This window comes from Podarcis vaucheri (assembly GCF_965113315.1).
Source record: "Podarcis vaucheri genome assembly, chromosome: 13".
Classification (NCBI taxonomy): Eukaryota; Metazoa; Chordata; class Lepidosauria; order Squamata; family Lacertidae; genus Podarcis; species Podarcis vaucheri.
The window spans coordinates 55,117,248-55,132,782 of NC_138751.1; the positions used below are offsets into that span (position 1 = coordinate 55,117,248).

The 15,535-nt window shown below is 43.1% G+C and overlaps 1 protein-coding gene across 1 annotated transcript in view; it reads left to right on the forward strand.

Moving 5' to 3' along the window:
* Positions 1–211: 211 nt before the first annotated feature.
* The window catches only part of SLC9A3 (solute carrier family 9 member A3), a gene marked incomplete at its 3' end in the record, with an annotated part of 104,392 nt that continues 89,068 nt past the window's right edge, over positions 212–15,535 (forward strand). Inside the window, exon 1 of the mRNA XM_082194813.1 lies at positions 212–735. Coding sequence (XP_082050939.1) covers positions 513–735 — 223 coding nt within the window. The 5' untranslated portion in view covers positions 212–512. The remainder of the gene's footprint in view (positions 736–15,535) is intronic.

Consider the following 15,535-nt stretch of genomic DNA (forward strand, 5'->3'; position numbering starts at 1 on the left):
GTCCTTGGCAATGCACTTTCTCCAAAAGAGCCTTATACACCCACCTCTCTATAATTATTAAGAAGAGATGTCATTAATCTTTTGCACTTATTTACAAATCGGAACTGAGGGGGAAAGTAGTCATCATAAACCTGCCCAGAGGTTTATCTGACCCCTCCTTCCAATTAAACACCATAAAAAGCACTCCTTCTTCCAAAGGAAGGAAAGAGGTTTAGAGGTTCTCCTAGAGTTAGTAAGATCCTTGCGCCCAGGGCTGCACCTGCCAAAGTGCTGCTTGGCTCCTCAGGAATAAACTGTTGGAGGGATAGTGCCCCCCACTGGCTGGAGAGCAGGCAGCAGAATTTGAGAGGAAGAACCTGTTATTGACATGGTTTCTGACAGCTAGGAGTTCTCAACTGGGCATCCAAGAAAATACAAGCAAAAGTGGGAAGTCCACTTTGACCTCTAAGCTAAGCAATACTAAAAGCACATTGCGCGCAAGGAGGCAATTTTTAGATAGCAGTTCTTTGATCATGAAGAAAAGGGCATTCGTTTTGCCTTTCCTCATTTTGCTATTAGTGTTGATGTGCCATTCAGAAGGGCTTACTGAAAGAGATGATCTCGGAACTGCAAATGAAACCATCAAGGCAACTAACCACAGTGGCGGCTTCCAGATAGTCACCTTTGATTGGCTCCACGTTCATGTGCCTTTCCTCGTTGCTTTCTGGATCCTGGTAGCCTTCTCAGCTATGATTGGTAAGTAATGATGCTCTGGCACTCCTTGGGGTCATTTGTCTGTTTCAAATGGCATTACTACAGTATTGTTACCCCAATCTCCGAGCAACGAGAAGTTTCACTGGGTAACAGTATGTACGCTGAGTTGGTTTCCTTTCAGTGAGGCCACTGGAGGCTTGCAGTGTTTCTGTGATATAAGGATTATTTGCACATATATACGGGTTCAGCATAAGATGGTGGTTTGTAGCATCAACTCAACTCCAACAGATATTGCTCCCCATTGGATTTCATGGGGAACGGCCAATACCATAGCATTTGATTCTCACAGGGGGGGGGGAATCTGTTTCTCTTTCAGACTAAGTTCCAGTACCTCCCATTTACACCCCCCCCCCAATACTTACTTCAAATCCCCTCCAGTGAGAACAGGTGGGGAAGGAAATCATGCCATCTTATGTCAAACAAAATGTCTCTATCCAGGGCTCTTTATTTCAGCCAGAACTCACCGGAACTTGGTTCTGGCACCTCTCAGGTAGGCACCATTGCCATTATAAGAGGACGATGAGTTCCAGCCCCTCTTTTTCTAGAAAAATAGCGTTGTCTACAACATACTGCCTTAGACTGCATTACAAAAGAAGATGTTTAACAGACTGGCCAGGGCTATTATTTATTATTCTCATTTATTAGATTATATACCACCCTTCATCATAAGATCTCAGCGTGGTTCACAAAATAAAACACAGGATAAAAACAAGAAAATAATTAAAAATAAAACAGCTATTTACTGAACAAACTAGTTTGATCATTTTGACAGTCCTTCTCTTCTGCAAACCCCAATCTTGCAGTTCTGGAAATCACAGGGCTGGTTCACTGTAAGCTGCTTTAAACTTTCTAGGAAAGAGGTACAGTATATAAATGTATTTTTCTTTTTTTAAAAAAATACATGTTCGTGTCGGGACATGAGATGAAAGCTGAAATAGCGTGTTTTCCATTTCCCAAATGCATGTATGAACACTATTTCATAGAATCATAGAATCATAGAGTTGGAAGAGACCACAAGGGCCATCGAGTCCAACCCCCTGCCAAGCAGGAAACACCATCAGAGCACTCCTGACATATGGTTGTCAAGCCTCTGCTTAAAGACCTCCAAAGTAGGAGACTCCACCACACTCCTTGGCAGCAAATTCCACTGTCAAACAGCTCTTACTGTCAGGAGGTTCTTCCTAATGTTTAGGTGGAATCTTCTTTCTTGTAGTTTGGATCCATTGCTCCGTGTCCGCTTCTCCGGAGCAGCAGAAAACAACCTTTCTCCCTCCTATGTGTGACATCCTTTTCTATATTTGAACATGGCTATCATATCACCCCTTAACCTCCTCTTCTCCAGGCTAAACATGCCCAGCTCCCTTAGCCGTTCCTATTTATTTATTTAGACTTCATTTAGCAGCAAAGATAAGGAGCCAAGCATAGCAAACAATGTTAGGCAGGCAATAGAGATAGCAACTGCAGCACCAGGATCATCAGTAGTGCCCTTTCGGTGGTGCTTCCCTGCTTCCCACAGTGGGACTTGTCCATGCATCCACCCACAGCTCTCTCTCTGTCATCCAAGTGCAAAATCCTCATGCACAGCCCACAATCCGTATGCCTACAACCCACTGTCTACAACCCTCCCCTCAGGATTTGTGGTCTGGAGAACTAAATCAGCTCTGGCTTTAAATGAGGAAACCTCTAAGGTCTAGGTCTTACGGTGGGCGTAAACCTCTGTTTGGCTTGTACTCCTTCAGGCTGCACAAGGGAGCTCCCGGGACTTCCATGAAAAACTCTAGTACTTAGGTTTACTCTAGTAGTATACATTGTTTACTTTAGTAGTATAAATTAATATATACTAATATAGTATATATATGTTTAGTAGTATATATTATGTTTACTCTAGTAGTATATATTTTAAGGCTTTTTTTTTTTTGTATAAACTCAAGTCATTATCAGGTAACTTATGTTTCCTGTCTCCTGAATATTCCACAGTTAGCACAATGTTTTTGGGTGGCTCTCTTATGGAGATGAAAGTGCCTCTGGTTCTGCCTGCTGCATGATCTTTTCCCTTCCAGGTGTACCACCTAAATGTATCCCTTTCAATTTGAGAATAATTTCATATGTAATCTGAGGAGTTTTATAGTGAAGGCAGTCTTGTCTGAAATGCATGTCCCATTTTGACATATCCAATATTTTCTTTTCTTTCATGTAAAATAAATACTGTTTTGATGTTTGCAGCTGGAGGAAAGCATTGTTTCACAGAGCACAGCAGTGCTCTTTTGCTTCCCAGTTCCATGTTCTGAATGCCACAATGTGTGATGGGATAAAATGGAATAATCTGACCAAATGTACTTTGCTATACAGATTTTTAATAGATTTAACTACAGTGGTACCTCAGTTAAAGAACAGCCCTGTTTACAAATGATTCGGTTTATGAACTCTGCAAAACCAGAAGTAGTGTCCTGGTTTGAGAACTTTACCTCAGTCTAAGAACAGAAGCCGAACGGTGGAAGGGCACCGGCAGCAAGAGGCCTCATTAGGGAAAGCGCGCCTCAGTTTAAGAAAACATATTTTCAAACAGTAGCTGTTCAATCCTTTTGTGGTCATTAAGTAATCTCATTGAGAGCACAGGACTGAAGAAATCCAATGGAAACTAACTTGTCCAGAGTTTCCATATGAGAGCTGCATGAACTGACAGATTTATTCTTATGCTCAATATATATATTGGAAGTTGCATTTGTTTAAAGGTACACTTTATTTTCAAATTTGCTTGTTTTGTGCATATTCAAGCAATTCCATGTGTTTTTCAGGGGTTGTTTTTACTCTCTCTATTTTTAGAATTATTTTTTTTTGGGGGGTATAAGCTCAAGTTATTATCAGGTGTCTCTCCCCCCCCGCCCCCCACTACCTCCAAAGGGAGGAATGTCATTCCAGCACCTCCCTTTTCTCAGGTTACCAAACCAATGTGTTAAACAAGTAATCCTTGAGTCTTTTAATCTGTGACAATAGTTATTTCTGAATGCATCAAATTCTTCACAGACAGATGCATATTTCCTGAGGAACTCTCCCCCGTGTCAGGGCATTCCATTTCACTGAAACATGCTATGATGGGGGCATGTTCTCTGATACAATGTGAAGAGAAAACCATGGGGAGACGGCAGTCTTCTGAAAAACGCTTGTGCCAAAAAACATTGCAAAAAGTTAGGCGGTCTGTGTTGCTGAATGTTCTCTTGTGTTCTGTAACGAACATTTTCACAACGAAAAGCAAAATGCTTACCTCTTTCATGCCCTTTTGCTGCTATTTGCAACCTAGAACTCAAAATGGAAGGGCAAAAGGGACATGGGGTGGTTCTATTTCAAATTAAGCCAGACTCGGGTCCATTGAAAAGAAGTGGGGTCATTTTAGAGCTTCCTAAAAAACTGCAAGGCTCACTTGCCCCAGCTCACTTGGCACACTAGCTTAAACACCATTTGGGTCATCTCCTGGTAACAGCAAAATCTCCACCAAGCCAATGTGATTTGATTTCATGTTCATGTCATTGAGGACAAACTACAGTGGTGCCCCGCAAGACAAATGCCTCGCAAGACGAAAAACCCGCTAGACGAAAGGGTTTTCCGTTTTTCGATGTGCTTCGCAAGACGAATTTCCCTATGGGCTTGCTTCGCATGACGAAAACGTCTTGCGAGTCTTGCGATTTTTTTCGCTCCCCCTCTTTTTCTAAGCCGCTAATAACCTTTTAGCCGCTAAGCCGCTAAACCTTTAATAGCCGCTAAACCATTAATAGCCACTAAACCGCTAATAGGGTTGCTTCGCAAGACGAAAAAACCGCTAGACGAAGAGACTCGTGGAACGGATTATTTTCGTCTTGCGAGGCACCACTGTAATCTAATGCAAGTGTAAGGGAATTGCTGTCCGTCTGATTTAGGTGAGACATTATTGCATAACCAACCCTTTTTGGTTTCATGTTAACGTCACTGTCTCTAGGCAGAGAAGGCCAAATGGGGAACAAATGGCACTGAACCTTCTGGGAGATGCTTTTTTTTTTGAGAGCACTATCAGCTGAGAGAATTGGCTTGTTGCCCAAATGGTGCTGGGGAGGAAGCACCGCCATCTTAATGCACGTCAGAGGATCATGGCTGCCTGTGTGTCTTGTCTTGTGAGTGCAAACTCCTTTGACACCATTTTGCTCCAGCTAATTTTTGAAGCATGTGAGACCAGGTTTTGGTCAGTCTTAGTTGGGAAAAGCCATGTTACTCAATGGAAACCAGCTGAACACATAAAGTGCATGGCTTCACGAAAAAAGTGAACCTTTAATTTCACCCTCCCTAATGTAGAATACTTACACCTTCTGTTCTGTGCTGCACTGGCTAAGTGTAAGGGTGAAAAAAGCCCATTGGTTCCTTTCTGGCCCCTCTGAGTGACAGAACTCAACATTGACTGGTGGTGGAGGACCTCTGCTTTCTCTCAGGTGTGGAGAACTTTTGGTCCTGCATTTGTGGCTGAATGACAACTCTCATTGGCCCCAGCAAACAAGGGCAATGGCAAGGCTGATGTAGTTCAACAATGATGATGATGATAATAATAATAATAATAATAATAATAATAATAATAATAATAATAATACCTTTATTGTCAATGTACAACCTGTGTACAATGAAATTAACCAAGCCTCCCACCCCTCACAAACACTCAGTCTCATTGCACTCTGTGTGCTTGTCGCACAACACGCCAACTCCAAAGTCAGTTGCAGCAGCCTAACAGCCCACGGATAGAATTTTTTTTTAGCCTGTTGGTATGACTGGTTATACTTCTATATCTCCTGCCTGAGGGTAGAAGATTAAAGAGGTGCTGGCCGGGGTGTGAATCATCCCTGATAATTTTTCTCGCTCTCCTAAGGCAACGATCCCTTGCGATGTCATCTGGTTCAGCAACACCTGAAGGCCCAGGGGTTACCCCCACCTGCTTTTGCTCCTGTTGACATAATCTATATCTATATCTATATCTATATCTATATCTATATCTATATCTATAGGCTTTTCAAAATACAATACAATACAATGCAATGCAATACAATGACTAATCTAAACTAAAAGAAAAAGAAAAATTCAAAGTCCTTTCTCAAAGGTAGACATCTAAGGGACTGAGGGCTAAAGGAGGTGTCACTGATCGAGCTGCACATTTTATGCATTTCAGGATCTTAGGATCTCAGTATGTCAAACAAAGTGGGTGTTCAATACTATTGGAACACCAACAGCACCTGAGCAGAATACACCTGCCAATCCCTGATTCATAGAATCATAGAATAGAATCATAGAATCATAGAGTTGGAAGAGACCACAAGGGCCATCGAGTCCAACCCCCTGCCAAGCAGGAAACACCATCAGAGCACTCCTGACATATGGTTGTCAAGCCTCTGCTTAAAGACCTCCAAAGCAGGAGACTCCACCACACTCCTTGGCAGCAAATTCCACTGTCAAACAGCTCTTACTGTCAGGAGGTTCTTCCTAATGTTTAGGTGGAATCTTCTTTCTTGTAGTTTGGATCCATTGCTCCGTGTCCGCTTCTCTGGAGCAGCAGAAAACAACCTTTCTCCCTCCTCTATGTGACATCCTTTTATATATTTGAACATGGCTATCATATCACCCCTTAACCTCCTCTTCTCCAGGCTAAACATGCCCAGCTCCCTTAGCCGTTCCTCATAAGGCATCATTTCCAGGCCTTTGACCATTTTGGTTGCCCTCCTCTGGACACGTTCCAGTTTGTCAGTGTCCTTCTTGAACTGTGGTGCCCAGAACTGGACACCGTACTCCAGGTGAGGTCTGACCAGAGCAGAATACAGTGGCACTATTACTTCCCTTGATCTAGATGCTATACTCCTATTGATGCAGCCCAGAATTGCATTGGCTTTTTTAGCTGCCGCGTCACACTGTTGGCTCATGTCAAGTTTGTGGTCAACCAAGACTCCTAGATCCTTTTCACATGTACTGCTCTCAAGCCCGGTGTCACCCATCTTGTATTTGTGCCTCTCATTTTTTTTGCCCAAGTTCAATACTTTACATTTCTCCCTGTTAAAGTTCATCTTGTTTGTTTAGGCCCAGTTTTCTAATCTGCCAAGGTCGTTTTGAAGTGTGATCCTGTCCTCTGGGGTGTTAGCCACCCCTCCCAGTTTGGTGTCATCTGCAAATTTGATCAGGATGCCCTTGAGTCCATCATCCAAGTCGTTGATAAAGATGTTGAATAAGACCAGGCCCAAGACAGAACCCTGTGGCACCCCACTAGTCACTCTTCTCCAGGATGAAGAGGAACCATTGATGAGCACCCTTTGGGTTCGGTCAGTCAGCCAGTTACAAATCCACTGAGTGGTAGCATAGTCAAGACCGCATTTTACCAGCTTATTTACAAGAATATCATGGGGCACCTTGTCAAATGCCTTGCTGAAATCAAGGTAGGCTACATCCACTGTGTTCCCTTCATCTACCAGGCTTGTAATTCTGTCAAAAAAGGAGATCGGGTTAGTCTGACATGACTTATTTTTCAGAAATCCATGCTGACTATTGGTGATCACAGCATTCCTTTCTAGGTGCTCACAGACTGTTTGCTTAATGATCTGCTCCAGAATCTTCCCTGGTATTGATGTCAGACTGATTGGGCGGTAATTATTTGGGTCCTCTCTTTCCCCCTTTTTGAAAATAGGGACAACATTTGCCCTCCTCCAGTCTGCCGGGACTTCGCCTGTTCTCCAGGAATTCTCAAAGATGACTGCCAGTGGTTCTGAGATCACATCTGCCAGTTCTTTTAATACTCTTGGATGCAGTTCATCTGGCCCTGGAGACTTGAATACATCTAAACTAGCCAAGTATTCTTGTACTATCTCCTTAGTTATTCTGGGCTGTGTTTCCTCTGCTGAATCATTTGCTCCAAATTCTTCAGGTCGGGCATTGTTTTCTTTATCGGAGAAGACTGAGGCAAAGAAGGCATTGAGGAGTTCAGCCCTTTCTGTGTCCCCTGTTTGCATTTCACCATCTTCTCCTCTGAGTGACCCCACTGTTTCTTTGTTCTTCCTTTTGCTATGAACATACCCATAAAAGCCTTTTTTGTTGCTTTTAACCTCTCTAGCAAGCCTGAGTTCATTCTGTGCTTTAGCTTTTCTGACTTTGTGTCTACACGTGCTGGCTATTTGTTTGAATTCCTCTTTGGTGGTTTCCCCCCTTTTCCATTTTTTGTACACATCCTTTTTTAATCTTAACTCAGTTAAAAGTTCTTTAGATAGCCACCCTGGCTTCTTTAGGCACCTTCCATGTTTCCGTCTCATTGGTATTGCCTGACGTTGTGCTTTTAGTATCTCCCTCTTAACAAACTCCCAGCCATCATGAACTCCCTTTCCTTTTAGTATTACTGTCCATGGGATCTCACCCAGCACTTCCCTAAGTTTTATGAAGTCGGCTTTCTTAAAGTCTAGAAATTGAGTCCTAGTATGCTTGGCTGCTCCTTTCCGCTGTATAGTAAACTTCAGAAGAGCATGATCACTCGCGCCTAATGATCCTTCCACTTCTACCCCACTAACCAGATCACCAACATTGGTTAGGACCAGATCTAAAATGGCTGTTCCTCTTGTTGCTTCTCCCACTTTCTGGACAATGAAGTTGTCTGCAAGGCCAGTGAGGAATCTGTATGACCTTATGCTCTTGGCTGAGTTTGACATCCAGCAAATATCTGGGTAATTGAAGTCCCCCATTACTACTATCTCCCTTCCTTTTGCATGCTTGGCCATCTGTTCCAGGAAGGCATCATCCATGTCCTCCGTTTGGCTTGGGGATCTATAGTAAACTCCCACAATGAGATCACTGTTATTCTTCTCTCCCTTAATTTTGACCCAAATGCTCTCACTTTGGCTTTGAGGTTCTAAATCTTGGATCTCTTCACAGCTATACACATCCCTGACATATAACGCCACTCCTCCTCCTTTCTTGTCTGGCCTGTTTCTCTGAAATAGATTGTATCCCCCCCATTATTACATTCCAATCGTGGGACTTATCCCACCAGGTTTCAGTGATGCCTATTATGTCATATTTAGTTTGCTGTACCAAGAGCTCAAGCTCATCTTGTTTATTTCCCATGCTTTGCGCATTAGTGTACAGACATTGAAGTCCATTAATCATTCCCCCGTGTCTCTTATTTAAGGATTTTTTCCTCCCACCACTAGGTCTGCGTGCTGTTTGCTCCATTTGGTCTATGACATTTGGATGATCATCTTCATCAATTGATAGGCTCCTACCTTCAGGAGCACTGTCTCCCTCCCCCACATTAGTCAGTTTAAAGCCCTCCTGATGAGGTTTCTGAGATTTTTGGCAAAAACATTCCTCCCAACTGTTGTGTGGTGCAGCCCATCGCTTGCCAGAAGTCCATCTTCAAGAAACTGCAGTCTGTGATCTAAGAATCCAAACCGTTCCTGTTTACACCATTTGCAAAGCCAGCTGTTCACTTCCACTATTTTTCCCTCTCTCCCTGGGCCACGTCGTTCAACTGGGAGAACAGATGAGATGACAATTTGTGCATTTAGTTGCTTCAATTTCCTGCCGAGAGCCTCGTAGTGTCTTTTGATCCTCTGGAGGCTATTGCTTGCAGTGTCATTGGTTCCCACATGAACCAAGAGGAAGGGGTACTTGTCAGTGGGTTTTATGATTCCTTGCAGTCGTTCAGTTACATCTTGGATCTTAGCCCCGGGGAGACAGCACACTTCCTGAGACATCTTGTCAGGCCCACAGATCACTGCTTCTGTTCCCCTCAGTAGGGAATCCCCTATCACCACTACACGCCTCCTCTTAGGTTTGGTCGGGGTTCTTCCGTGAGCTGTCCATTCCAAGGTCACCTGCACATTCCCTGAGGACTGACTTTGCTGCTCGTCTTCATTTACCTGATCGACTGAAATGAGGGAGAGATCCTCAAATGGAGTCTGCTCTTCGTCTTCCATGCTAGGGGAGAGGACCTCAAAGCGATTGTGTATTTCTAAACAATCAGAGCGAACCCTGGGCCTCCTACTTCTTTGAGTCACGTTTCTCCATATATCTGGCTCCTGTGTTGATTACATTGGGAAGATAAGGGGCTTTCCCAAGAGCTGGAGGGATTTGCTTACAAGAAGAGGGAGGCAGGAGGAATTTTTGTAAAACAAATAATGTAAATAATAATAGTAATATAAACTTACCTTGTGAAACAAGTGAGGGGAGCCAGGGACAAATAGGAGCTAACTAGATGTAAACAAAAGAGGCAGGGATAGGATACACACTATATTTCTTAATTCCATGTGGCTCTAGTCATATCCGCACCATATGAAACACATGCTGTCTTTCAAAGAATTCTGTGCACCAGGCCAGCTAGCACATGAGGTGGGCGGGAGGGAGGCAGCGGTGGTGCCAACTTCTGGTGAGATTTCATGAGATCTCGCCACAACCCACTCTCATTGAGAGCCAATGTGGTGTAGTGGTTAAGAGCGGTAGTCTCGTAATCTGGGGAACTGGGTTCGCTTCCCCGCTCCTCCACCTGCAGCTGCTGGGTGACCTTGGGCCAGTCACACTTCTCTGAAGTCTCTGAAGCCCCACTCACCTCACAGAGTGTTTGTTGTGGGGGAGGAAGGGAAAGGAGAATGTTAGCCGCTTTGAGACTCCTTCGGGTAGTGATAAAGCGGGATATCAAATCCAAACTCTTCTTCTTCATTGGTTCTGCTTTGCAGGTGCGACCAGGTACATTCCCATTTTGACTCAGGTGGCAAAACAGGACTCGCCGCCCCTGCTGGGCACCATAGTTTACCCTTCACAGAGGTACAATTCCCAGCAACCCTTTAAAACTACAGTTCCCAGAATTCTCGAGGGAAATATTGTCCTCTGGTTGTGCTTTAAAGGTATAGTTCGTACACAACCTTAGAGTGACAATTGTGAATGTTATGTATCAAGATTAGTGGCAGTTCTCACTCAGGGCCACCAGTATGTAAAGGAAGGATTGAAAACTGTCGCTCCTGATTGGTTAGCTAGTGGTGAGTTGTTACTGTTTCAAGTTACTTAGTATTATATAAAGCAGCCAGCTAGGTTGCAGTTTGTCTGATTCCAGGAGCAGTTCTAACTGTTGCAATAAAGAGCTGTGAATCCAACAGAGCTGTGTCCTTCGTCCATCTTTTCCACTATTCAACAGTGAAGCTCTTTTTTCATTAAGCAGGTGGACACAGCTACATGTCTGGTGCTTTGATTCAGTCATAAATATTATAAGTCGGGGCTGCATGCTGAAGAAGGAGAACACAAACAATGCACAATGAACAGCAGCACAAATCAGGCATTCCCTGTGCCGGTTATAAAACTTCCAGATCTATCACCCTCTTTTCAGCATGGTTTATTGCTCTTCCACGCAGATGTCTGCTCTGTTTACCCCATCTGTAAAATGACAGAAGGGAGTCTAAAAATTACACCTTCAAATATCTACACTAGTTCGCTTCAAAGCTAAACTCGAGGTGTTGGTTCTGACCTTAATTAAAATCCTTTGCATCTTGGGGCACCTATACCCTAAGTACTTCTGTATCCCACATCAATCCACATAAATATTACAATCTTCCGCTGTGATTAGAGAACAAGTGGTGGGCAATAAAGAAGAAGGATTTCTCATCTGTGGTTCTCCATCCCCAAGAAGATGCACTCATCACCCGGTGTACAAAGTTTCAGGCAAGGCAGGTTTCTTTTCTGAGGCAATTTAATGGGTTGCATTTTAAGTATTAGAAATACAACGCAATTTAATGGGTTGTATTTTAAGTATTAGAAGTATTAAAATATACTGTATTTTAAACATCACAAATTAAGTTCTCTCTCTGCTGAAGAAAATAAATACTTTAATTTTTTAAACTGATTTTTAAATGTTTTATTGCATGTCTTATTATTGCCTTTGTTTTAATTGCCATTGCAAGCTACTCTGGGGTAGAACTAATAGCATACAAATAGTGTCAGCTTCTAGCCGCACAGTGTGGGTCCACATGAGACAGATTTTGTGTGGTTTGTATTCATGCACATACAAACATTAATTGCAAAATTGGAGAAAATTAATATGATATACAGTTACTGAATCACACTTGCGTGCATGAAAGTTGGCTGAAGTTACCAGAGTGTCTGTGGCATGGCAGATTCCCTGCAGCCACTTCTATTCCCCCCCCCCCTGTTTCTCTTCTCTCTGTGTGCTTCCTGGAACAAGCAGGAAGCCATGTGGCCATGGCTCGCTGGAAGTGAACTGAATCTCTCTAAAAGGAGATTTTACAGACTGCACTTTTGCTAACCCAAAGATTGTGCGATCCTTTATGTAGGGAAGACAATTTATTTTTCTTTTTAAGTTGTATGGAACCTTTTTTATCGTTGTTTTACTGCTAGCGGATGGAAACTTGTTTGCTGTAACTTCTGGAAGCTCTGTGAGTAAAACATTCATTTATTTGCAAAGCTAATTGTCTGTGATTTATTCTAGCCTAAGTATTTTCATGGAGAACATTTGTTTAATGGTGGGTGAGGGCAGTTGCAATATCTAACCAACTTTTAATGTGCTTGGAACAATGTGAAAGAGTGGAAGATCTCTCTTCCAAACCTCTCTCTCCAATGATTAATTACTAATTAATTTTGTTCATAAATAGCACCGGCACCAATTACTTTTATTACAGAATCTGGCTTTCTGGCTTTATTTATTTATTGCATTACGTACTTATGACTCAATTCCCATTAAATATCCTGAAATGATTTTTTTAAAGGCAGCCCTTTTGCCCAGCACTCCTCTTGTATGAAGCACCTGTGTTAAAAAATAAATATAGCCTGTGCAGGCACTGGGGGCAGGGAAGGGAGGAAGGGAAGGCTATGAGGAACCTCTGTTTCCATGCCTTTCGCATTTCCATGCTCTGCCAAAACTGTAACTATTTTTAAAAGCCCCAGAATTCCTTAATAAAAAAATTCCTTCCAGTAGCACCTTAAAGACCAACTAAGTTAGTTCTTGGTATGAGCTTTCGTGTGCATGTGTATCTGCAGAAGTGTGCATGCACACGAAAGCTCATACCAAGAACTAACTTAGTTGGTCTTTAAGGTGCTACTGGAAGGAATTTTTTTATTTTGACTATGGCAGACCAACACGGCTACCTATCTGTAACCAGAATTCCTTAGTTCCTGCTGGCATTTATTGTGCTCAGGAAGCAGAAGGAGACAAAGCTTGGCAGCTGAAGATGACAGCGTGTTTGCGATTAGCAGATGCACGTGGCAAATAATGTAAGTGACAACTGCGCAACTCAAATCCTGTAAAGGATCCCCCGCAAGCACTGTGACATCTGTCCACTAGGTGGCAGCAGGTGCTGAATGTTGAATGAAAGTGCAACTGAGGAATGCAAGAAGCCTATTGCCCCGTCGGAAAAACTCCAAAACCCACGTTCAGGATCGGGATGGTGGAATCTGTCAGTTTGGGTTTCTTTTTTCTCGAAACTTAAGATCAGCTCCTCACATTTCCCTACCAGTTTGAATTGAAACTTAGCCCTATTGTTTGGCTATATTATGTATTTTTCAAATCAAACAAACAAGAAATAAAGGTCAGCCCATATGAAAAATACCCAAATCCACGTTTTGGAAACCAACTGGTACAAAATAGTTTATAAGCATTTGAATTCTCCATAATTCTTCAGCAGGCTGGATGGTAAAAAAAATGGGTGAGGGAAATGAAAAAAAATAAAGCAGGATGATGTATGAGCCATGGATCAATCTTAATTATTTGGACACCACTGAAAATTAATCTCCAGTTTTGCTAACATATAGGCTAACATGTTTTTCTTTATTTCTGCTCTCTGCATAGCTAGAAATCCATGTGTTGAAGGATCTGGGTAATAGCAGCTGGCTGTTGTGTTTTTTAAAAAAGAATCTGAGGTGTGTAACTTGATACCTGTAAATATCTAGCAGAGATTTCCAGAGCAATCCTAACACTGGCAGAAGAGTCATAGAATTTGGGCTACTAAGAGGCAAGAGTTCTTTAAAGCGCAGAATGCCCACATCCTTGGTTAAGAGGCTGAAATGGAAAAACTAAATAAAACATTGAACAGTAAAAAAAATTCCCTATGCAGTTGTATCTCGGGTTACAGACGCTTCAGGTTGTGTTTTTTTGGGTTATGGACGCGCTGAAACCTGGAAGTACCGGAACGGGTTACTTCTGGGTTTGGGGGTCACGCATGCGCAGAAGCGCTAAATCGTGCTTTGCGCATGCGTAGAAGCGCCAAATCGCAACTCGTGCATGTGTATGCACGCTGCTGCGGGTTGCAAACATGCATCCTGCACAGATCACATTCTCAACCCGAGCATCCACTGTACAGGCTTGCCTTCAGACAGCTCAAAAGTTGGATAGCTGCATACCCTCCCAACATTTCTCCAATGATAATAGGGACATCCTAAGGAGAAGGGGGACATTCTGGGATCAAATCAGAAACTAAGACGGCTTCTCTAAATCAGGGACATCCCTGGAAAATAGGGACACTTGGAGGGTCTGCAAATAGTTTAAAATATTTTCCTAGAAATGCGTTCAAGACAAGAAGCTGCCACTAAGTTTTGAGTATAAACACTCTCCAAGTGCTCCTCTAAACCATGAACTCTGGAGCGGAGTACAACTATCAGGGAATAAATCTTGAGATACAAGGCTCTGGTGAGTAAGACCATTATTGGATTGGCCTCGTGCTCACGTGCCCAGGCATGGATCCCACACATGCTTAGGCTTTTGTTCTTTTATTAGTTGGAGACTTATTCCAGTGTGTGAAGGGGGAGTCCCTGAGCCCAGGGATGCTTGAGCCATTCCTTGGGTCTCAGTTCCTGGCCTTTTTCAGGCTACCTCATGGTCCATAAATAGCAACACCCTAGTGGTCCCGGGCCCTAAGGAAGTCAGATTAGCCTCAACCAGAGCCAGGGCCTTTTCAGCACTGGCTCCAGCCTGGTGGAACACTCTGTCTCATGAGACCAGGGCCCTGCGGGATCTGATTTCTTTCCGCAGGGCCGATTGTTGTTCCACCTGGCCTTTGGCTTGGAATCAATTTGATTCCCTCCCCCTCTTCTTTTTTCCTTTCTCCTCCTGTGATGGAACTCCTATTTGGGGACTTCCCTGGCTTTTTTCTGGCCCACGTAGGACCAGTCTGGAAAGTTAGCCTTGGTGAAGACTTGACGTTTTCATCCCCAAAAAAGTTTTTGATTTGAGTTTCCATAGAAATGAGGCTGCATTTTAATGTTTTAATGTTGTATTTTAATCTTGTTTTTAAGTTGTATTTCAATCAATTTGTTTTTATATCGGGTGTTAGCTGCCCTGACCCCGGTCTAGGCTGGGGAGGGTTGGGTATAAATAAAAATTATTATTATTACTTCCTCATGGCATCCCCCTGGTGGCAAAAGTGTGAAGACCATTGTACAGAAGACTCTATTCCACACAAAAGCACAACTTTGTGCTAGGTGGTCTAGCGTTGACTTTACTGCAGTTCTTCATTTTAAAAAAAAAAGGGGGCATATTGCTGGGGGACCGTTTTGGTGTAACAGGCCTGCTATACTGCTGTGTTTTGCAATCCTGCACAAGCCATACAACCTGGTAATACTGCAGAGCTGCAGGGCTGCCTGGGTGGGAAGCCACCACTGAAAAGGCTCTTTCTTGTGTTGCTGCAGAGGACACATGGAGCAAGGCCTCCGGCGAGGATTGGGCTGGTGTATTGTATAGGTGGGTTCATTGCTGTTATTGACATTCATTTTCTGTATCTTTATTTTAGGTCTTCTTATGATTTAT